General features: G+C 41.2%; 1 protein-coding gene across 3 annotated transcripts in view; it reads left to right on the top strand.

Moving 5' to 3' along the window:
- LOC123968151 (DENN domain-containing protein 4B-like) overlaps positions 1-25,562 on the top strand; it is an 89,571-nt gene that overhangs the window by 5,448 nt on the left and 58,561 nt on the right. The window contains exon 1 of one of the 3 annotated variants that reach the window (XM_046044687.1): positions 19,304-19,370. The exons of the other annotated variants lie outside the window; for them this stretch is intronic. Within the exon in view, the coding sequence (XP_045900643.1) occupies positions 19,309-19,370 (62 nt within the window). The 5' untranslated portion in view covers positions 19,304-19,308. Of the gene's footprint in view, positions 1-19,303; positions 19,371-25,562 lie in introns of those variants that run through there. 3 annotated transcript variants of the gene reach the window in all.

Here is a 25,562-nt window from a genome sequence, read left to right as displayed (position 1 = left end):
AGATGCTAAGCAGTGGATCACTTCACAGATCTGAGTTAGAACGTCATTATGATAAAATCTTTGTCAATAAATATGCACTAGTCAAATTAAGTAAAAGCTCTTTTCGGTCCCTTTTCCCCCAAAAAATAAACATCTTAAAAATAAATAAATAAATAAAAGTCCTAATTTGTGTATAATTCAAGTGAATAAAGTCAAACATTTATTTAATATTTATTGAACATTTGTTATTGAAAAAAATTATATTGCGATTGTTTTATTGTCCAGCCCTAAGATGTGGTGGACTCGAAGTGTTTACTCGTCCAGAGCTGCAGCTGTTGTTCTCACTGTTGATGATGTATTTAGAAAATGTATTTGGTGGATTTGGAACAGTAACACGCTGCTGCAGGGTTTTTTCCACACGCAGTCCTACTTTCCTCTGCTGCTCGATACAGTATCTGCTCTTTGGTTCACAGACGCTGGTCTTGTGAGTTCATTCACAGGCCTCGGTTTGCTTGTGATTGTTCAGTGTGAATCTTTAAAGTTGATCTTTTCCTGTCTGGTTGAGAGCAAATGTTAAAGCAGCTGTTTGTTGGCAGACGCTGTGTGATAGACGGCAGGACAACAGGACGTCAGACAACAAGCCGAGACCAGGTTTGCGCTGGCAGGATACCTGAGATCAAACTGCCAGGACGTGTCGCCTCTTGTAGATGATTTGTCGCTGCGTAGAGAGATAGAGGGGTACTTTGTAGTGTTGCAGTTTCAGCGGTTCACATTAAAATTATATTAAAATCACAGTTACCAAACATCCACAACTTACAGAAAACACACGAGGTAGGTTAAAAAATAAAATACAACTAACACATTTACAAATAGTCATTCAAACTACTTTACATAAAAAGAAAGAGTGTAGAGGTGCATTGTTATGCAGGAGTCTCCTCTCGCTGCCCAGAGGGAAGTCATTGTATATTTGAATTGGGGAGGAATGACTTCCTGTAGTGGACTTTATTACTGCGGAGCTGAAGCAGCCGAACAGTTCGTGCAGCGGATGTGAAGTGTTGTCTGTCATTTTGAGCAGTTTGTCCACCATCCTTCTCTCCACAACCAACTGGAGAGGCAGCAGGGCCGTCCTCAGCACACAACCAGCCCTCCTAATCAGCTTGTGCAGCTTCTGAGGCCCCATCCACACAGCTGCGTTTTGGTTTTAAAACGGAGACCTTTTGCTACGTTTGCTCCTCCCCGTCCAGACTGAAACGGTGAAAACGAAGACCTGAAACGGAGAAGTTTGAAAATGCTGCTGACCCCGTTTTTCGTTTCGTCAACTTTAGAAATAATGATGTGGACGCTCACTGCTGGCTCTCTGATTGGGTATTAATATTAATTAGTTCAGCTGTATGTCATTACTAACTTACCTACTTGTCAAGTGTTGAACATCAGGTAGAAGCTTAGACTAAACTGGTGCACAGCTCTGTCCTGTACACATACTGTACATCTTGATAATTATATTTCAGTTTTCAGAGGAGTCTGACAACTGGCTGGTAAAGAAATGAGGGACCATGGAGCTGAGGTTAATGAATGCAGAGATGCAAACTAGTCCTTTTAAACTAATTAGGAGATTTTTCTTTTGGATTTTAATGCGCAAATAAAATGCTTTGTAATCATCCAAAGATCCTGTATAGAAAAAAACGATGCATCAAGATGCATCAATAATCGTTTTATAATCTCATCGCAGCCCTCTGAATCGTAATCGATTCGTGAGATGCCCACACCTAGTAGACGGCAGGCAGAAATGTAGCAAAAGGTCTGCATTTTAAAACAAAAATGTAGTCGTTTGGATGGAGCCTGAGAAACTATTTGGTTTGAATGTTGATACCATCAGAGGGAGGCTTGCACTCAGAGCAGACTTTATTTAGCCTCTCCTGTTTTTCAGACTTTAGTTTCCTGAAAATATAAAAAAGCAGCTTCATCCTTCAAGTTCCTTCATACAGATGATGAACAGCAACACTTCAACCCAACAAGCCTCCATCCAGATGGTCCTGTTCAGGGTCTGCAGCGTGTCCCAGCATGCACTGGGACAGAGGCAGCATACACAGACAAACACACTTCCAGTTGATCTACCCTGCATGTCCCTGCTCCGTGGGAAGAAACACAAACTGTTAAAATCAAGTGTTACATCAACAGTCTCTCCTGCACACTCGCTCTTCGACATTCTTCCAGCGCTGCGTTCACTGAGATTATGTAACATCTGTGATCGACTCATTTGGACAAATGGGGTCTCCTGAAAGTTCACAACTCTCTGAGGACCTTGACACACCCATTAAGAATGTCTAGTATGGAACGTCATGAGTATTTTGTGGGTGTTTCACACAGTCGGTGTTCTCAGTTTTCATCACCGTTAGAAGCCTTTTTGTTTTCATACGAGTGGATATGATCTAATTTAAAGGATGAATGTCTATAAGTCCCACGTGCAGGATCAAACCAACAACCTGTCAGTCAGTCTCTCAGGACTCTCTGATTTCCTGTCAGCTCTGAACCCGTTGGTTCCTATTGAAGAATCCTTCAAATATATTATTTAAAAAGGCTCAGTATTTTTTTGTAAAACAGCTGCTCACTGTAGTATTTAATCAAACAAACAGGAGGAATTACTGCATTTGTTGGGGACTACTTTCAGTGGCGGATGAATCCACATGTGCAGCTCAAGGATTGTATATGTAGTATTTGGGTGTTTGTGGACTACCGCCTTGCCAAGTTGGCTGTTGCCATCTTGTTTTTTTGGAACCAGACATGACCATATTTGGATCAGAGGGTGGAGCTAGCTAGCTTAGTTAGCTAAGTGCGTCTGTAATTCATGTTAACTGTGATATTAGCTGGGATACAAATTTTGGCTACAGACAGGCGTAAAACAAAACGTACTTACTGAGAAATGACCAGCCGACTCCTAATAAGCTTTTTCAGTTGCGCTGATTAAATGTACACAGAGCAGCGGATACGAGTGGTCATGGTATGGTAGCGACCTGTCAGTCACCTTGTAGCCCCACCCTAAAGCCTCCCCTGCTTTCTGGTCTATGTTCCTCTAAATGGGACCATAATTTACTAAATGAACATCATGCTGTGTTGAAGAAGACTTGAAACTAACGACTGAGACCATAAACTCATCTGGAAAGTGTTTACTGAGGGAATAAATCAGCTGAGAAGTAGAAACATTTTCTCATAGACTTCTATACAATCACACTTCTTTCTGCAGCCAGTGGAGTCGCCCCCTGCTGGCTGCTAGAGAGATCGCAGGTTTAAGGCTCTTCAGCACCGGCTTCTCTTTTCAGACCCGGAGGTTCCTGCTTGGTTGTAACTCGTTGTGGTGCTGTGACTTTAGGAGGAGGAGGAATCTGACTCTGTTGTTGACCTCGTCGTATCTCGCTTTGGATGAGATTATCTGCAAAATTATTGAAAGTGAAGCTTGTGTGTGTGTTTTCAGTAGCCCTCGGTCATGTTGGCCAGCAGCCGGCCTCCATCCTCAGTCGCCATCTGTGGCAGAATATTGCTCAGTGTTTTTCTTCCTGTTCTGCCAAACTGCCTACATTACAACATTATTCTGGACTTCACTCAACACACATCCTTATTACAACAACATGCAGCCAGATAACAGAAAGAACATCTGATGTTTTCAGCTTCTCCTGTTTGAAGATTTGCTGCTTTTTCTTTATGTAAATGATTGTAATAACTGTAATGTTTGTCAATAACGTTGAGCTTTGGACTGTTGGTTGGACACAACAAGAGTTGTGAAGGTGTCACTTTGGGCTCTGGGTAACTGTTACGGCAGAATCTTTTCAGACCAAACAATCAATGGATTTAAGGAGGCTCCAGGATGAAAAATCATTAGTTGACACTAAACGGTAACACTACAGCAGCAAAATCCTGCTTTACATTAATGATGAGGAATAATAATCTGATGAGAGGAGAGATATTGGTACAACAGGGACACTTACTGCTTTTATACTTTAAAAGGTAGTTTATTTATCATTATACAACATAAGATTGTAAAACGGGAATAGGGTAACATAGATATACATATATCTCTATACATATACACCCAGGAAATAATTCTGCAGTGCACTTTTTGAATTTGTGTCTGGGAGAATGTAAGCAGCAGGAAGAAAGTGATGATGAGAATGTTTTTCATCTTCACGTTAAAAAGCGAGTCCACTTTGAGTGCGTTTGAACACCGAGCATCACCGATGTAAAACAGAGTCCTGCTCTCATCTGGCCAGAGTCTCTCAGTCTGTCTGCTCGCCAGGTGCTTGATCGGGCTGTTAATGGAGCAGGTCTGTGTAAAGATGTGTGGCTCTGATTTCCCCGTTGATTGGCAAACGGGGTCCCCATTTTTATTTTTTACTTTATAGTTAAATATATATACTATAGAATTATAGTTAAATAATAAAACTTTAAAAAAAACTATCAATGTTTAAACACTAGACCACCATAAACTATGTTCTTAAATCACGCGCGCACACAGTTCATTGTAATGCAAACAAGACAGTAGGCTACGCCTGTCACTCTATGATAAACTACATTAACATTTCCTCTAATGTTAATGTAGTTTCAGCACTTGCAGCTGACCGGGATGCAGCAGCCTGTGTCTCGTCTGACGTCCTCCATGTGTTTCTGTCATTCTCTCTCTGTTTCCCCACTTTGGTAAAGAAGATCTGGATACTGGTCTTGACGGTCCTTTGCTGTTATTTGTGATGGTTCAAACTGCAAGTCATGCTAAATTCACAGGGATTTGTTGAATTTGTTTTAATAGTTGCCATTGCGAAATCCTGGAGGGACTGAAATACTGACATTAAAACAAAATAAAAGACCTTGACTATCCATGCTTGTTAGCAGTGCTAGCAGCACGGCTGTATGAATAGCAGCGTCATTTGGTCCCCCTCTTTGGTCCAGACTGAAATATCTGAAGAACTACTGGATGGATCGGCACAAAATCTTGTTCAGACCTTCATGCTCCCCTTCAGGACGAACTGTAATAACTTTGGTGATCTCTGAATTTTCATCTAGCGCCATCATCAGGTCAACATGTTCATGTGTTCAATCAGGGTCTGAAATTAGCACCTGCCAAATATGGGTAAAATGTTGGCAGTGTAAAATCGTTGGGCCATCCGCCACTTTGGCTGACAGGAAAAACAAACAGAAAGACACGTGTAGTAAGGTTAGAGTATTGTTAGTGATTGGCGTATGCGTCACACACAGCCAGCAGTCAGCTCAGGGAACATCTGTGGCGGCGTTCGAGACCAAACTCACCAGTAAAAGAGGCTTGCAGGCAGCACCGGCCGGACTGCTGATCTCTGTCGGAGAATCTCTAATCTTGTCTGCTAGACACAAGAGGTACTTGGTTTTATTTTCGTTTACCTGCTGGGATCCAGAAGAGGTTTTTGTTGAGATATGGACTCGTGTGGAGATTTTGAACTGAGATAACGTTCATTCATTGGTGGTTGAACTGTGGGTTTTGAATTGAGCGCTGACTGTATGAAACTCTGTGGTGAACTTTGTGTTTATCGTCTGTCAGTAACTTTACGTAATGCACCGAAATGAAAATTCTTGGCCGAACCTGAAACCGAAATATGAGAAACATTTCAGAACACTGAACAACCATTGCATAAATTAAATAGTAAACATGTGCTTTTTCCTCAGTGTTTCCCACAGGATCTGGAGAGATTATGGAATGTGTCCATTTACTTTTAATGGACACATGTAGTATGTTTTATACTTTCTGTGAATATAATCCAATTAATCTTATTTCCATCCTGTATAGACGCCTTATTTTGAAAACCAGATGTTGTCACGTGTATCCTCGCACTAAATTCATCCAGTCTGACCCAGTTTGATAAATAATGTTGTATGTGGTTCTCGTACGGCGTAACATGAAGACTTCACAGCCTCTCTTCAGGTAGGACTCTCATACTGCAACACTTGTCTTTGTAAAGAGACAAACTGACAGGATAAAGTCTCTAACCTGCCTGTCAGCTCGCTCTGGGCTGTTTCAGTGGATTTACCATAAAGGCTTGAACATGTGTGCACTCCAAATTTAGGTGCGGCTAGCTTAATCGACTTCTCACAGATGAGTGACAGAAACACTCAAAGCGGTTCTTTTCTAAGTAGTCAGCAGAACAGCGTAGGCATGAAATTCTTCCACACTGCCGACGTGCAATGTAATTGTTTTGTAAAATTTATTTGTTCTTTTGACTGCTGTGTGTGTGTGTGTGTGTATGTGCTATTTTCGGCCGATTTTTAATTTCAAGTGATTGTCATGGGTCCTTTTTTAATGTAATGTGTTTTGTGTAATGTTTTTGATATATATTGTACATTTGAATTTACAAGTTTATGATGTCTAAAGAGCTGAATGTCATTAATTCATTTAGCTCCTACATTTCAAAGATTAATAGAGATTAATGAGCAGTTTAAAAACAGTACATATAAAAGTTTAATTATAAATGCAGGCAGGTGCTAAATGAAGCACATGAAGCTCACGTTGAACATTTAAAATTAAATATGACCACAGAATCTCTAAATATGACTGTCGACCTGTTTATCAGCGCCCTTCCTGTTCTTCAGCCTTCGTGTGTTTGTTTATTCCTCTGTTTGTTTGTCTCATCACATGTGAATTAATTTTGGAAACCGGCTGTGTGTCCTCTCTGTCCTCCTGATGCTGCTGTTCATGAAGTGAGCCGGCGCTCTGTGGACGGGCTAAATATAGTCCAGACATTTAAACCTCCTTCAGGAGTCTGCGGTCGTTTCAGCTCCTCCACTTTCAGCTGTCTCTCCGTAATACTCCGGCCCTGCTGCAGACGAGGCCCTCCTCTCGCTCCTGAATGATCATCACGCTTTACGGCTGAGGCGGTGACGTGTTGCTGCTGCTAGAAATCTTTGAGTTTAGAGAGCTTCACAAAGTGTCCCAGAGGTCTGAGATAGCTGACGAGGCTTTAAATAGCTGAACCTGATGTTAGCACTTCTGAGACGGCCTGTACCGGGACCCCAGACCTCCAGACGCTCCGAGTCCAGCTAACTCAGTCCAGGACAGCAGAGGGTCGCCGCAGAACCGCAGACGCCATGACACAGTATTTATCAGTGATTGATACCAAACTCTGCATTTATTTGTTAAATGAATTTATAAGGGAGAAGTAGATTAAAGTAAAGACTGTAGCAGCACCAGGTGAAACATGCAGATTAAATGTGCGTCTTGTTCAGACTCAATTTGTGTCCGGTTCAGACAAGGCGGGTGGAATTCCCCAAAGAGTTGCTTAAAATGACACCAGCTGAAGACGTGATCTGGGTTTCCTGCCGTGTTGCAGTCATGGTAACGCTTCACTAAGCAACACGAGAGGTATTGAAACTAAAAGATGTGTGATTTCGACAGGAAGTTAAGTAAGCAAGGGCTCTTTTTTTGAAAGTGATGTTGGTGAATAAATCAGTCGTGTTGACTCTCATTTACTCACCTGCAGTTTCCAGGAACTAAGTAATATTGCTCATTATTTACCTCTCATTTTTCCTGTGTGGGTGTTTCTCTGATGTCCCTGACATCCTCAAGCTTCTCCAGCTTCTGCATCTTCTCCTCAGTCTCCAAATCACAGACAAACAAACATTAGTAAAACTAGTCGTTTGAAGCTTGAACATCTTGTAGTCAAAGTTTCCAAAGGTCACAAGTTACCAGAATTTATGAATTTAATAATAATCCTAATCAGTCATCTGTGGCAATCCACGAGTAACGTCCTAAATATAATGTAATATAATCAGGAACAGCCTGAGCTCTGTTCCCTCTGGTGTGTTTTCGGTTTGTTGGCAGAGGCTGCTCCAGCTGCTTTCCAAACTGCAGTGAAGGGAAGGAGGCTGCTAACAGATAGTGAACTTGATGTTAATCAGTGCAAGAATTGATTGACTTTAGTTTAATTAATAAATCAGTGAGGACACATGCCCTCACTGAAATACAGCCTGATGATAAATTAGGGCTGCAGCTATAGTTTTATTTAGTAATCCAGTATTCTGCCTATTATTCCATTGATTCATGAAGTAATCGGATAAGAAAAGCCTTTGCTTGGCGCCCCCAGTACCGGGATCAGCTGTGTATCTCATATCACTGTAATGTTACAACCCAAACTTGACTTGAAGCAGCCACCCTCCTGTCCCCGGGCCAAGTCCTTATGGACTGAGCTACTGCCGCCACAAATCTGTAGACAATTAACACTGAGTTGTTAATGATGATGTGCTGTTACTTTCTGATTGGACAGAGCCAATCCAGAGCTGCAACGTACGCAGGTCTGCGTCAGGTAGATCCCTCTAGGACGTCCTGTCACCTGCAGGCTGCTGCGTGGTCAGTCTCAGGTTTATTCCTGCAGCGCTGCACAGCTGCTTCCCTCAGACGTGTCCACGCTTAGATAAGAATAAATATAATAATATGATATGAAATAGGGCTGAACAATTAATCATTTTCGAATCGACATTGCGATTTGAAAGAACGAGATTAGCTGATCGTGAAGCCGGCGATTAAAATGTAGGTTAATAAACGGCGCATCTGACGAGTTTTAAACAGTCGTGCAGTTACAAATTAATTCTGTTGTTGTCCTTGTGTGATAGACTTGCAAACCAATCACAAGCGCCATGCATGTCCTGTTATGGTCCTACTCACCAATCAGAGCGGGCACGGGGCGTGTACATTTTATACAACAAACGAAACTGGAGGCAAACGTGGGAGAATGGCGCCAGGCTACGGATAACCTCTCTCTGTGAGCCCATTTCGTTCCGCTCTGTACAGGCTACTTCTACATGGAGCATTTCAGAATAAGAGCTTTCTGCCTGCCTGATTTTTGTTCTTCTACTACGGTTAAGTTTGTCTGTTTTTAACTGTGTGAATATATATTTTTTTAATTTCAAATCGAATCATAATTAGATTTTTATTTAATTTTTTTCCCCCAAATCATTCAGCCCTAATATGAAACAAAAAGACGAAAAGCAGAATATTAGAGACACTTTAACCTGCAGATATTTGGGATTTTTACTTACTTTTAATTCACTAAAGTCAATTTATAAATTTGCTAAATAATAATGAATGAATGAATTACGTGTTGATTGACTAATTTATTTACTTCTGCTTTAATGTTTGGGTGTGCCCACATGGTCTTGAGCGTGCAGCCACAGTTTCTGCTTAGTTGGTATTCGTGTCAGGGCAGCAGGAAGCGATCATGTGACTCTGCCAGCGGTGATGTAATTTGCAGTGTGCTCATTGAACGTGTTGAGACGATGTCAGTCGCCGGGGTGTGAGGTGCTGACATGTTGCTGTGGCACCCAGAGGAGACAAAGAGCTGTTGTAACCCCCCACCCCCCCCACCAGCAGCACCAGTACCGTACCAGCTCACACACAGCTCTGACACACATAAACACCCCCCTGCTGTGTTTCTGTGGTGGAGCTGTCACCTCCACATCTTCGTAAAAAACACACCTTCCTCTGCTGCGTCTCACTCAGCTGCACTTTGCTCTCGCTTAGGAACTGCATCACTGACTTCCTGTGGCAGCTTTTCAATACTAACTTGTCAAAACTAGACCTAAAGACTGTGACAGCTTCTCAGGTAGGCCTGCACACAAACCTAATGACTAAAAACTTTGTAGTAGAAAGAACACAGCTTCTTTAGCTTGTTGATCCTCCGGTTATCTGTGAAAACTACAAACATTAGGCGCTAATTAGGATCTTTTTATTAACACTGACGAGAGCAACGAGTTTTGCTCAGTGCTTCATCTGATCACTGAGTATCAAACACTCACGTCACGTGTGGAAGGATGAGACTTTGGTAATTAATACTGCTGACTCGGCTAGTTGTTGAATTGATCGGTGATAGAAAATTAACAGATAGCAATTTTAATAATAGAAAAAATTCATTGGAGGATGTAAATTGGTGCTTTAGAATTATTGAAAGGTGAATTTAATGTCTAAACCTCCATGCGTAGGTTTCAGTAGTTTACACCCTAGCTAAATATCAGTAGTGGCTTCCTTTTTTTTGCTGTACCTCTTTATTTGTTTAGTCCAGGCACTTAGGCGGATCATGATCACCTGAGAGGTGAAGTGAAGAACACTGATTACTTGGTTACCATGTCACCTGTCAGTGGGTGGGATCTATCAGGCAACAGGTGAACATTGCGTCCTCAGAGTTGGTGTGTTAGAAGCAGGAAAAATGTGCTGCGTGAGGATTGGATCGACTTTGACGAGGGCCAAACTGTGATGGCTGACGGATCATCTATAGACCGGTCTGCAGGGGTCGGTACCTATCAGAAGTGGACCAAGTAATGAGAAGCGACTGTGAACCGACGACAGGGTCATGGACGGCCAAGGCTCAGTGTCGCATGTGGGGAGTGAAGGCTGGACCGTGTGGTCTGATCCAACAGATGAGCTACTGTAGGTCCAACAGCTGAAAGAGTTGATGCTTGTTCTGATAGAAAGGTGTCAGAACACACAGAGCATCACAGCTGACCCCTGTCCTGTGCCAGAAGTGCCTACAATGAGCATCAGAACCGGACCATGGAGCAATGGAGAAGGTGGCCTGGCCTGATGGATAACGTTTTCTTTTCCATCACGTGGATGGCCAGGTGCGTATGCGTCGCTTACCTGAGGAACACATGGCACCAGGTTGCACTATGGGAGGAAGGCGAGCCGACGGAGGCAGTGTGATGCTTTGGGAAATCTTGTGCTGGGGTCCTGCCGTTCATGTGGATGTTACTTTGACATGTACCACCTTTCTAAGCATTGCTACAGACCATATACTGTACAGGCTGTAATGGAAACCGTATTCCCTGATGGCAGTGGCCTCTTTCAGCAGGATAATGCGCCCTGCCACAAAGCAAAACTGGTTCAGGAATGGTTTGAGGAACACAACGAGTTCAAGGTGTTGATCTCAATCCAATCCAGCATCTGTGCAACTCGTTCTCACTGCCATAGTCAAGATCGTTTGTAATGCCCTGGGGAGAATAAACACAACTCGCCATTACTAGCTGTATGAACCCAAAGTAAACGTTTTGCTGTGATTAAATGGCAATAAACGGATCAAACCGATGCCAAAATAACTACAATATGATGCAGATTTGTTAAACATATGAATTCATGCTTTGTCAGCAAGTCAGCAGGACAACAACTTGTTTGTTTCTTCTCTGAATGGAGTTTGGATCGATCAGGGCTATGCTAACTTGTTCACAGTAAAGTAAAATGATAGCTGGAATAAAGATACAGACACACATTTTCTGAAATCACCAGGTAGTTCAACCTCCTCGATACCATGACATAATGCAGCATAAAAATAAACTTTTTTTATTGTTTATAAATAGTACTTTTAAAAAAAGTACAACAAAATATATCAAGGTTTTGATGAATAAGACTCTAATAAAACTACAGAATTTTTCTTAAATATGTGATTTGAGTACTACTACTAATGAACATTAAAGTAAATGGTGTATGTATTGTGGGCATAAGATAGTTATTACCTTACATATAATCTGCCACAATGACTACTTTCTAAAACATATCGTCTATGATACAGTGACACAGAGGAAACGCTGCTGTTTAATTCATCTAATACTACATGACGGTCTACAAAGAGGACCTGCAACTTTGAGATTTCACACTCGCTGCTCCCGCTCTGCCTGGCCATCTCCACACATACGGACAATCTCAACGCTAATAGGCAGCGTCATGCGACTTTCTAGCTGGAGTTCAAATAAATATTCAACTCACGCGAAGTCCTGGCAGCGTCCCCTTCGCACTGCCTGACAGAAAATCGCAGCTCTACGCGTCTTTGTATTGACTTTGTATGTAAACACACCGCCCCCAACGCTCACTTCGCTTTTGGTCTGAAAGCACCTTTAGCGTCATAGTTCTGCGCAGTGGGGGAAACCCTGTTGCGTCATGTATGAATGCTAAGGTTCATATATTCGATTTTTTCCAAAGTGACTTACAATTGCTATATATGTCTGTGGTCGCACGCTGCTGGAGCAACTAGGGGTAAAGTGTCCTGCTCAGGGACACATTGGTGGGGAATTGGACCAGGGTCTCTCACACCAAAGGCATCCTTTTTATCCACTGCACCATCACCACCCGGACTAAATTCAGAGTAAGACGGTGGTTTGGGTGTAATGTAGTTATTTAAACCCAAACCATGATATTTTCATAAACCTAACCAAGTATTTTTGGTGACAATTAAAAATTAACCACAAGACTTTGCATATTTATTGCTAACTTGAGCACGGAGCCCTACACGTCCAAAAACTACGCTAAAGTGCTATCCAGGGCATTTAAAAAACGATGCCAAGAAGTCTTGACCAAGTATCCATATGTGACGACTTGGGAGTGAAAATGTGTTGATCTGTGGGATGTGCTGGACCGATCCGTGGAAGCACCCCCTCGCAATTTACAGGACTTGAAGGATCTGCTGCTAACGTCTTGGTGCCACATAAACACCTTCAGAGGTCTGTTGAGTCCATGTCTCGACCGGTCAGGGCTGTTTTGATGGCAAAAGGTGGACCTTAACAATATTAGGCAGGTGGTCATAATGTTATGGCTGATCAGTGCACTGTTTTTATAGCTGTAGTTCCAAACCTTTGTGACCACATCTTCTACTGCGGCATCTCTTCACAGGTTGTGGCCTAAATGTGATTAACCAAAGAGATAAAGTTCTTCTTCTCACATTGTTTCATATAAAGGGTTGTAGAAGCCTGAAGACGTGAGAGAGCCCAGTAAAATAACTAAATGTACTGCGAGCCACATTTAGTAAGTAAATAAGATGACCCAGTAGATGGCCCTCATCACATCCGGGCTCTTAGACTGGGACAAAAACGGTAGACACATGGGTTTAATAAATAGTTTAGAAACGGAGAATTAAAACAAATGCGATCTCCATCCACACCAGCGTTTTAGCTGCGTATCAGAGTAGATCTCAGTCTACATTAAAACGACTGAAAACACACATCTAGTGGCCGTTCACGTACACTGGGCATGCGCGTGCCAGCGTAAACATGAAGCAGATGGTCTATTCCTTAGTTACAGAAGATTTGACGAAAGAATAAAGTAATGAACCAGACCAGATTTTATTTTGCATGGACCAATAACGAGCTGGGACTGTTACTGAGTGTAACACACAGCTAAAAGCGGCTTTGGCGGCGCAAAACAGACTGGGAGTCGTCGCAAAGCAAACGCTGACATGCACAGTCCAAGTGTAGTCAGTACTCTGTCAGTAGCAACGTGGGTCTGCTTTGCATGACTTATGAGAACCAATCAGGGAGCCAACGTCATCGTTTCTAAAGTCCTCAACTTTTGCCCGTCTGCACTAAAGCGCGAATTTCAAAATAAAAAACGGGGTTGGCAGCGTTTCCAAACTTCTCCGTTTTAGGTCTTCGTTTTTGCTGTTTTAGTCTTGATGGGAGGTGCAAAAGTAGCAAAAGGTCTCCGTTTTAAAACCAAAACGCAGCAGTGACTTTGCTGCATTTAGCACGCTGAGGTTTTTTCTCTGTTTGTCTTCAGTGTAAGTCAGGGCGATGATTCGATTACACATTCAACTGGACTATGTTTTAAAACCAGGAAATGCAGATGAGCCAAATGCAAATGAATGTATGAAATGTTTACTGTTTCACTTTTGAAATATGCAAACACAGGGAAACACAGCTCCTTATCATAAGATGCAATCAACCTTTAGCGTCCCTCCGCTGTGATCCTTCTGGAAAGTTTGTCTGGATAGTTAGGTGTTTCTCAGTGTGGTGCCTCCGAATATTATATTCTTTAAAACTGCAAATGAAACACATTGGTTTGGTATTTTGAGATGGCGTTTAAATTAACAGGCACTTGCTTGTCCAGGCGGAGTTAAACTCTGTTCAAGGGTCGTCAGACATGTTTTCTGTTGAGCACTTCCATTCTTGCCGTTTAGCCTGTTGTTTTGAAAAACCATGAAGCGTAGTCAGAACCACCTTAAGAAAATGTTGATTTGTAAAAGATATGTTGGCGGTGTTGCTACTTCTAAAACATCCTGCCTAACCGGTACTCTGCTTGTACAAATCTCAACTGACATGACAAGGAAGCGACCTGGCTCATAGCTAGTAATATGAAGTTTACTAGTTTTTTCATATATCAGATTCCTGTATGCCTCTCGGAGGTTGCCTCTTTGCCGGATGTGGCCCACAGGCCACTAACTCAAGAGGCCGGGTGTAAGTAAAACTAAGTTTGGCCAAGTTGTGAAGCGAGCTAGCTTTGTTTCAGTCTTTGCATATGAGGAGACTCTTTAAGACCAGTGTGATGTATAAAGCCGTGTTTCCAATGAAAGTATCCAGAACTTTTAGACCCAGTAACAGCTTTTCAAGGAGCTAAAAGGTTTCTTCTGCCCAGTGGTGGGTGTGTGTGTGTGTGGGTGTGTGTGTGTGTGTGTGTTTTCTACCGCGGTCTAAAGTAGGGGTGGGAATCGCAGGGAATTCCCACCCCTACTGGGAATATAGGGTTTGTGTTTTGACCCTTTTGGGGTTGCTGTAGCTGGTCTGTATGGAGTGCAGAAGCAGCAGAGTAACAGACCAAGCCAGTGAAGGTAGCAGCTCTTTTTTATTTCACACAGTGCTCAACATAAGTACTTTAAGTATTTGCACAGCATGTCGTTCAGGATGTTAGGCATGTGAAGCAAAATGTGTAGTTAAGATTTTATCGCAATGCTAATGTCCGCTAGCACGTTAATGGAGATTCCCATGTTAGCATTGAGCTAACCATCAAAGCGCTATTTTTTTCATTTTATGTATCAATGTAATGGGCTGGAATATCGATATATATTGCTGTATCGATTTATTTTTTTTTTTGGCACACCCCTAGTCTAAGGACAGGTCTGTGAAGATTAGACAAATTAGTCCGCTTGCATGTTCTTTCTCTGACGGATGAGTGGTACGGCGTACAAAGCAACAGAAAGGCTTCATTATTTATGCACAGTAGCCATGGAGGAGATTGAAGTTTTGTGGCTGCTCTTGATTTATTTACCTACTACTTTACGGTAAATGGCGGTTGAAAATGTCGGCGAGTAGTAGGGCTGCCACCCATCCCTTAAAATACAGAATTGTCACGTATTTGAGAACTAAATAGTGCGTCCCGTTTTGAATCAATATGGGATGCGGTTTGTCCCGTATTTCCGAGTTGTCTTTAATGCAGCATCCCATACAAATCATCCCACCCACATTCTGTGAAGACTTGCCCTCCTCTACCTCTGATTGGGCAATATTTGCTGCCATTGTTAATTTCATTAATACAGTCAGGTTCAGGGCCAATCAGAGTCAGATAAGGCGGATCTCTTGGCAGGAAGTCAAGTTGAAACGACGGTGGCGGCAGCTCCAGAAACCCCCTGCGTCCCCTCTGAAACTAAAGCGGATGCCAAAGTACAGATGATGAGAGTGGGTAAAATCAAATAGCCTACTTGTCTGGAAAGTGTCGTTGAAAATGGGTATCAAGCCAAATGTCAAAATTTGTCGGGCAGTGTTCTGCGTGGTGCACGTCGGCCTGTCAGACTTGTGACAGCATGCCGAGGCAGTTTAATGACTTAATAAAACTAATTTTCTTAGTGGTTACTCTGGATTTCACATGCTGCCTATTTGTTAGGAAATACTGTTACAATGTAAATGAATCACATGTCTACATTATGGTATGATTTGTTTTTAAGGTCGAGGTATACAGTCAGACACATGAACATTAATTTAAGAACAGATCAGAGAGAGAGAAACTATTTAATACACATTTAATTATCTAAATTTAGTGCCTATAGTGAAGAATTTAAACAACTATGTGTTATGCTTAACCAATCTATAGAAAAGCATCCTTCAGTACTATAGAATTTAACAATAGGCAAAAACTGATAAAATGATCAAATAAAACTGATAAAATAATAAATACATTATTTATGTGTGGTTTCATTGTTTGGATAGTATTACTGTAAACAATGACAAATATTTAGCCAAAATCTGTGTTCACACCACCCTTTACGGGAACTCAAGTTCATTAGCAATTCCTCACCCTGTCAGCCTGGCAGCATCCGCTGGTTATGTGGAAAGGATATTTTCCAGGAAGACCAACAAAGTCACAGCAAGAACAGGAGCTCTGTGGAGCTCATTAGGAGTGAGCTTTTCTGTTCCAAGTTTTACTGTAGCAGTTTAAAACAGCTACTCAGTGCTGCACGAGTACTGTACTTCTGACTAGAAAACATTTATAAAAGGAAGTAGCCCTAACATGCTCCAGTACTGCACACAAGGCCTTCTGGTCCACTGATGTTCATGGAAAATCCTTTGCCAAAGTTTTTCCAATCGAGTCATATCAAAGCATTTGTTTTAGCCTATTTATAGTTCATAAGTTATGGACGTGTTGATTTAATAAGTTAATAAAGTTCACAGTTCAAATCCTATTTTTTTGTGGTTCACTGTCACACATTGTTGGCCTATGTTTATTATTGTTGTAGCTGTGTATTCAGCTCTGACAATATGACCACTAGTCTGTTGTTGTGATAGAGAGAGACTCTGAGTGAATCTGTTTTCAGTAGCTTATTATAATGTCCATTCAATCTTAATACTTTACTGAAAACATGTTTTAAGTTATGATATACCACCACTGGCACACCATCGGGCCTGTGGTAGCCGGGCCCCCGAGGGGTGTGGGGGTGTTTTTTAAAGGGGGTCAAAATAGCTGATTTTAGATAAAACTCTACAATAATGCAGCTCTCGAGATCTGGCCAGAAAGCAGCAGCGGCGGCGAATGCAAACGAGAGGGTTATTCGGGTTTCAGAAAGAGAAGTGGTTTAAGGGAAACCACAGCTGATGGCGGATGAATGCTGCAGGTTTCAGCAGCTGCTGTCAGTATTAATAAACGCTTCACCAGTCGAAAGAGTTGCTCTCAGGCTTTCACTTCTTCTTTACTACAACTCCGACTAAAAAGTTTGATATAGAATGATTTCTGTGCTTCTGCTTCGGCTGTAGGTGTCGATTAAATAAATAAACTACAACCTGTCAACTTCCTGTCAACAAAACATATTAATACAGCTGTTTATGTGGAAACTCACATGATGCTGGTACAGTATGATGCTCAGCACATGAACAGTAATACTTTACCCCATCAAACCACAGCAGAAATGTGTCCCAGTCTCACCAATAAAAACACAATAAACAAACAACAAAATAATAAACATAACACACATCATTAGCAGTATACGTGCAGAAGGACTGAAGTGTGATACATCTTCATCGTCTCCCGGGATGGAGTTTAGTGTTCGTTATATTAATAACACTTGTTACAAAGGATCCTTAAATATCTTTTTGTAAGTCAGACATGTAATAATAATCCTAGCCAATTTGCCTTTTTTTGCTACAGTTAGGTTACTTGAGGCTGAGTTGTTTTGTTTTTTTGTGCAATTTGGCACCCATATGGTTTCAGAGTGTAATTCACCCCTGTCGGAAAAAAGGATAGCTGTAAACGTGCATTTGTTATGAGTACGTTATGACTACAACAACAACTTTGCAAACGCAGCTAGGGCTGCAGCTAACGATGATTTTAATAATCAAGTATTCCATAGCTTATAGATGAGAGAAATCTTGATTGTTTCAATGTATTATAATTTTAGAATAAAAAATGTATAATATAAATGTCGACCTGAGAAGAGCTCTGATCAGCTGATGAACTCAACACCTGCAAAGGTTTTAATCTCTGTCTGGCTCAGTGAAGTTCAAACAAACTCTTCCATGATGATCTTATGTTTTTGGAGGTCCACCTCTAATGTTTGCCACATTCATCGTCAGGAACATGAACGTGTGAAGCACATTTCATCATAATCCATGTTGTGGTTGTTGTGCGGCGTCACGGTGACTCAGTTTTAGTTTTGTTCTATTTCCAGAATCTAGTTTTTTCAAAGTGTGTTTTAGGGCCCTGAAGCTGCAGACCTGACAGATGTGTCGAGTCAGATTGTGTAATATTATCTAAAACAATCCGCTTCACGCCTCCTGTGAGTCTGACGTCAAGAGTGGCAGTTGAACAAATCTACAAACTGCAGAAACTCGAACATTACATCACATCAGGTGATGACATGCTCAGCCGTGGGAGACCGCATCATGTTAACACCACAAGGGCATCTTTAAAAATGTGCCACACTGAGTCTGTGTTTTATACGGAAGTATTTGGATATATCTGGTTTGAGAAGAACGGGCCGCTCCCTTACTGTAGAGCTGAAGCAAGCCATTGATTAATCGATGTAGAGTAGGAGGTAGGTTTATTTGAAGTTTGTGACTCTCTTCTGCTACGTAGCGGACAATATACAGTAATATAAAACAACATAACACAAATAAACTATCATCAGTGGAGCAGTGCTGAAGATGAATTAGAGTTTAAGAGTCTGATAGTTTGCGGAAAAAGCTGCTCTGCAGTCTGGTGGTGCAGCAGCAGAAACTTCTATCTCTCTTCCCAGAAGGCAGCAGGGTGAACAGGCTGTGGCTGGGTCAATATTATATAGCTTATATAGTTTCAGGAACCCAGCAATCCTGGACCTGCAGTTCTTGGACTGTAGTTCTTTTGTGGCAGCGCCATCTAGTAGATTGGTGGTGGTAATGCACAGCAACACAAAGGAGGTTAACCCTGTCTGCTACACGGCCGATGTGCACAGCTGTATGGTTAACCTGTCGACGTGCATATAATCAATAACTTAGGTTTAGGCACACACCCTGTGATGGTTAGGGTAAGGGTAATGTGCTTCGGGAGGGCTGTCGAGAGAAACATAGCTAGCTAGCTGGCAGTATCAAAGAAAACAAGGATCCTACAAATGCTATTGCTTAAGCTTCCTCAAGTCACTTTTAACTATGTTTAAAGTCTTTCTTTTTAGTTGTCAAACTGTTCCAGCTTGTCAGATTTGCAGATTTGCTGCTTATATTTAGACTGATGTTTGGGCTAAATGTTACATTTAAAATTATCATCATGGACGGTTGAGTCAAATATAATCAACAGATAAAACCCACAGTGAACAGAGTCATTAGTTTCTCTTCTGTACTGACACAGTGTAAACTGATGTTCTGTAGTGCACTATGTCAGTGAGGAAATCTGGTGCATTTCCCCGGCCTTTCCTGTATTCTGAGGGGGGTGTGTGTGTGGCTGTACATGTGCAAGGTTTCCATTGTTGCACATGGGCCATTTAAAAAGGGAAGTGATTGTGATGAAATCAGCTGTTTCAGATTGTATTGCCTTTTCAGCAGACAACTCCCTTTTTATCAAACTTGAGTGTTAGCGACGGCAGACGTTTGCTGCAGTAAATAGGTGAAGTTAAGATGCATTCAGAGGGGGAGGATGGAGGTTACTCTGACAGTGAAATACAGGGGGAACTTTACTGGTATGTATTTGTTCTTAACTACAGAAAGCAGATAGACTGTGTGTTTGAGAAAAGAGCTAACAGACTTTCTCCTGGACCCAGTGTCACTTTAAACATGTATGTCGGCTAAACTACAATCAGAGCGTACATTTACTCAAACACTGTACTTAAGTACAGTTTTGAGGTACTTGTATTTTTGGGAGGGGCTGTTTTTTCATGGTGTGGTCTTTATTGAAGGAAGTCTTAATGCTGCCGTGTACAATTTTAGACATTAGTTCTTCCAACAGTTTGTGTTTGATCTTTTCCTGTTTCAATATGACGATGACCGCGTGCACAGAGCCAGCTTCATAAAGAAATGGTTTTCCCAGTTTGGTGTGGAAGAAAAGTCCGCACACAGCCCTGACCTCGACTCTATCCAACACATTTGGGGATGAACGGCAAAAAAAGCTGTTTGGCTTATTGCAGAATCAGACATGTGATTGGCAAAGGGCAAGAAAGCAGGAAAATATACTGAGACCCCCCACACCCCGATAAAACTGCCCGCGGCTCTATTATCACATGGATGGTAAAGTAGGACCCATGTGTTGCAGTCGGAATCAGACAAGTGTCTAATCCACTGGTCCATTGCAACCTCTTTATAATTATTATTAGGGCTGCAGCTAACAATGATTTTAGTATTCGAAGCTTCTATAGATTTTTTTTCAACGATTCATTGTTGCTTCGTTTAGGAAGTATAGTTACTTGTGCTTGGCGACGGCACACACTACAGGAGCTGACAACAGCTATGGCACCCGACGCTGGTTTCCAAACCACTTTTATCAAGAAAACACATGTGAAATGTGAAACGGGAAATGAGCGATCCTGCACAGGAAACAGCTGTTTGTTATAATAAAGATGGCGATTATAAAGACAAAGAATCTGGGTGAAAGGATGGATCAGCACACGCAGGTAGCAGGGATTGTCTGAGCTACAGAGAGCTGGAGGGGAGTAAAAAGGTGCAGCTCCCGACACCCAGTTAACTCCTGACTGTGAGGTTACAACTCACGGCCCAAAAAGGAGAATAAACTCACGTGTGCACATTTTCAGCTGAGGACTGCAGCTTACTTTGGCTTCAACAATCAGTCATGATTTCAATTAAATGCTAAAGTTGCTGTTACTGTTACCTTGTCTGTGGTCCGCTGGCAGAACACCGGCTGCGACAAAAGTTTGTTTTACGGTGGACGGACTGTAACATTACAGAGTTGTTATTTTCTTTAGAAATAATCCCAGACTTTGGACACTTTCTCTTTTGTCCCTTGCTGTTTTCTCTCTCTTCCTCCACTTTGCAAACAGCTCCATTATAATCACATGGTGTTCACAGCGTAAACGAGATGTGCGACAGTAATAAATGTCCCTGCGAAACACTGTGCTGTAAAGTTACATGGATTAAATGAAGCATTGATGCAAAGAATTTGTGTCGAAGCATTTTATGAACCGATTTTATTGCTTTTGTATTGAATTTTTTACCAAACTTCAACCACTAAATGTGCAACAGGCAACATGAAATAATTGAGTCTATAACTAAATAATATAACTAAAAACTTTCAAATTAGTTCAGTAGAAGTTAATAGATTATTTTTAATGAATGAGAGACAGCAGCAACGGTTGTCGCCTGTTTAAGACCTGGTGGCCTGATTGTTAAAGAAACAGTTATAATATTCAGGAAACTCAGATCAGTCTCTGTTGATAAACTGTAGGAAAAAGTTTTACATTTCAACTCTGGTGGCAGGTGGACGAGAACGACGCTGCACGGTCGCGCATTCACGTCAGGGATGGTGCGTTCAATAGCGCAGCGTTACTTGGATTAGTAACTATAATAATAACTGTTTTGGAAGTGCTATCTGTTACATTACTCTTTACTGGGAAAAGTAATATTGCAGTATTACTGCCCAACATGTTGCGTACCACTGATGCGCGAGAGCGACTGTGATACACACTGCGCTGGTGTGGAATTGGCAGCTGAACGCAAACGAACATCCTTGTTGATACTTGGAAAGGAAGAAAACTTTACACACGTCAGCCAGTAGATGTCCTCAAATCCTTTCCATTTTACTCGGCCAGCTCCTGTACCCCCTCCCCCTCCTTCTTTTTTTTTATTACAGAACTGCATGATTCATGTGGGTCAGATTTTCAGGTCAGAAAATCCGGAATTCCGGAAAAATCACATACCTTAAAATAAATTTAGTAGCCGATGTATTTGGGTGCAGCCAACGTATTCTGCTGCCCATCCCACAAATGTGGCTCCATTTTAAAAGGAACATAAACAGGCTTTCCAGTGATATAAGATGTATAGCCAAGAAGCATTGTTACAACAAAAAAACACAAATTTCCTTATTTTTTTTGTAGAGAAATATAAATAATAAATATAAGTAAAAGTAATAAAGGCAAATAATAAAAATGTATAAAAACAGATGAGGAAAAATACAAATTAAACAGGAATATAAAAACTGTAAATGAAAATAAAAGCAGAAATATAAAAAAACTGATAAGAGATTAAAGCATACACATAAAAAGGTGGAACATAAAATAAAGTCAATTAAAATAAGAGGGTTTTACAATACATTTATTCATTTAGCTGACGCTTTTATCCAAAGCGACTTAGAATTGCTATACATGTCAGAGGTCGCACGCCTCTGGAGAAACTAGGGGTTAAGTGTGGGAATTGAACCCAGGTCTCCCACACTAAAGGCAAGCATCTTATTAACTGAGAAATTAAAAAAGAAACGGAGAGATGAAGACGGATCATCCATACGAGTGTTGTTGTTGCATAGTTTTTCCACCAGAGGGTGCTCTGCAGCTCCCCTGTTGGCTGATCAGCTGACATGATCGTACTTTTATTTTTAATCTGCATTAAGTCATGTCATCTAGGTGAGGTATCATAACTAAACACAACACATGTTAGGGATAATCTAAAATAATAAATAAATCGGAATATCGGATTTTAAAATCCTCCAATATGAGAATCTGTACAGTGAATTTGTGTGTTGCTGAAGAGAAAACGTGGAACTGTGGCGTTTACATGTGCTGCTGTGTCACCAGGAAGTCATCGATGAACAGGAAGCAGGCTGCTACTCACCTTTAACCCCATGTTCCTTAATCCCTCTGTCCTTTTTTTAACGTTCCTCTTTCACTTTCCCCTGCTGATGACAGTGCTGAATGGTCCTTCCCCTAGCAGGGCCAACTATATAAATAAAACGTTTTATCTATCAGACACTTCTGCTGTCCGAGCCTAAACACCAGCAGCTACTGTCTGCTTATTACAAATTTTTAAATAAAAAAAAACACCTCTTTAAAAATGAGTCTTAAAACAGTTGCAACCTGAGTAATTTAACAAACACAGCTGCCTGATTTTAGCATTAGATCACCAGTTGTTGCTGGTCTGTTTCTTTAATGCAGTTCAGTATGAGCTGTTTTATAAATGCATGCGTCGATTGTTTAGACGACTGTTGATAAGCAGGCTGTCATATCACCAGCTGCAGATATATATTTAGTAGATATGATCATAGATAGATCAGAGCAGAAGAAGGATGAATACCTAACAACATGTTCAAGATACACAGCGGGAGGAGGTCAAGCTGGACACATGGATCAACAAGACGTCTCTTACTGAAAGTCAGTGTTGGATTCTTTTAACCGCGACCATGTGGATCCTCTAACCTTACCAAAGTTGTATATTTAACCCAAATCCCGACGCTGCTAAAACCCAGACCAAGTCATGGCTGTGCCCAAATGTAACTAGATCTAAACCATCTGTGTGAGATTGTAAAACACATTTATTTGGTTTTGTTATAGTGATTTTTATGTAAAAATATAGATATATTGTATGAAAGTCCCTACACATGTAGTGAGATGAATGCAATGACCTTATTACAGTTTATTCAACTGTTTATTTTAGTTTTTGCTTAATGATGCTGTTTAGACAGTAGTGCACTGGTTATTGACAAATTCGATTGACATTTACCTCTCGTCCACTCTGTAGGGCAAAAATCAGGCAAAAACAAAGTAAAAAGTGACGTCAGTTAAGTCTGTGAGGGTTCAGGTCTTAGGGTCAGGGGGGAGGGACATTGGCATCGGTGTTGCTAGCTCATTTTTCCAGGGCTTTAGCCCCAGATGTTTTGACTTTAGCCCTGAATGTAACTAAACAACCACAACAAAATTATTTTCTGTATTATGTAATAATCTTCATGACGCAGCCTGTCTCGCAGGTCTTCAAAGAACGGAGGCTATAATATTGTTCACGTAACGTGACCCCCATCGTTACTCAGCCTGCCTGCGTTTAGTGTGAGCGCGGGCGAGGGAGAGGGAGAGAGAGAGAGAGAGAGAGAGACTGGTTCATTGGTTACAGCTTCAGGGCTTGTCAGCGACTGCTGAATTGTCATCTGTCAGAGGACACCTGATCGACACACCTGTCACTCTGCTGTCTCTGTCCCCCTCCCTCAGAGACACTTCGCTCTGTTTGACTGTCTCTCTGCTCCAGGTTGCTTCATTCCCTCTGAAGCGGCTGTGAGCTGCACTTTATCAGAGGCGCTGAAGTGAACGTGTGTGTGGATGTGTTTTCTACCTCTGATGCAGAGCAGTGAGCTCGTCTCATCCAGTACATTCCCAGACGGCACTCTGTCAGACGGTCTAAAGGGCGTAGCAGCCTACGACCATATCAGCAGAGCACTAAGGCAGGGTAATGCACAGCAGTGGGGCGAGGTTTACGATTACGATTTTGTTCTCGTAATAAATGTGTAGAAAGTTGTGCGGAACGTTTTGAACATGAACAGAAAAGCTACTGAAACACAGGAGCTGTTGAAGTCCGTGAGTTTATAACTGAATTAAAATTAATTAATTTCTCATTGAGGTGAAAAGATGCCACATGCACATTTAAAGATTTCAGTCATGCCTTCATGTTGACTCAGCAGGGATTAAATTAAATGACAATATTTTCATCTGTACCTACGGTCCATACAGAGCTGGTAAGAAGGCCTTTAGTTATGCTGCCTCATCCACCTGGAACACATTGCAGACTGATTTGTAGTTGCGTAATCTGATCTCTTTTGGTGAATTTAAACACAGCATGAAAGAGTTGGAAGTAGACGCTATAAATTGTTGTCACTGCTTTTAAAATAACTAAATCTTTAAACCTACGGTATGTATAAATTGTACTTTTAGGTAGTCTAAAGTCGTTTATGTATTTTAAGAGTCTAAATGTTCTTTGTTGTTTTGCGTGTGCTTGGTGTTCATATTTGTAACTGTGCTCTGTCAATATGGTGATATTTTGGCCAGGTCTCTCTTGAAAAAGAGGTTTAAAATCTCAATGAGATCAGCTGGTTAAATAAAAAATAAATAAATAAAAAAAATTCACCAGAATGGAGGAAATGAAGTGTTTAAAGCCCAAATTTTGCCCTCATAATTAATATTATCAATGTAAACTTATCATTAGTAATTATTAATCATAATAGATGTATTGAAATGGCCTATGATATTTAATAATTAAAATGTAGCTCAATAATTTATAGGTAGGTATAAGGCTGAAAGATTTCTGGGCTGGGCTAAGCCCCCAGTGTTTCAAGAGCCTGGCAACGCCCCTGGACATTGGGATTGGACCTCCCTCTTATAACACCTCTAACCTTGAACATGCACTTCTTTCTTCCTTACAGTTCTCTTGTATTAATTACACAAGTTAACTCTTACTACTTCCTCGAGGTATTTACCCCAGTGTTGCAGTACATGCTATCAGCTCTTACTAGTATCTGTTGTCACTTGTAGATCTCTTACTGTATTGATGCTTTACTGATTCTTGTACGTTGTTCCTCAAATCTCTTTGGATAAAAGCCAAATGAGTAAATGTTTATAAATCCAATGCTAACGCTAGCTAACTTACTAAAAACCCTTTTTGCTTTTTAATGATGTAAGTAATGTACTAGTGAACAGAGACCTACCCAGCAGTACAGGAACAGTGTTGATGCATAGTATCGTTGTCCTCTTTCTCAATAATCATGTTATACGGTGGTTCACTGTGATTGGTAGGCTTTAGCTTCTTTAGTCTTATTTTTTTTCTGATCACGTCAGTTCGACAGCCTGAATATGACCTTCAAATGCACAATTTCAATTCAATTTTATTTATATAGCGCCAAATCACAACAACAGTTATCTCACAGCGCTTTTCATAAAAGAGCAGGTCTAGAC

The sequence above is a fragment of the Micropterus dolomieu genome, linkage group LG03 (genome assembly GCF_021292245.1).
Source record: "Micropterus dolomieu isolate WLL.071019.BEF.003 ecotype Adirondacks linkage group LG03, ASM2129224v1, whole genome shotgun sequence".
In the NCBI taxonomy this organism is placed as follows: domain Eukaryota; kingdom Metazoa; phylum Chordata; class Actinopteri; order Centrarchiformes; family Centrarchidae; genus Micropterus; species Micropterus dolomieu.
Note: the sequence above shows the minus strand (reverse complement) of the source record. Positions and strands in the feature narration are given on the sequence as shown.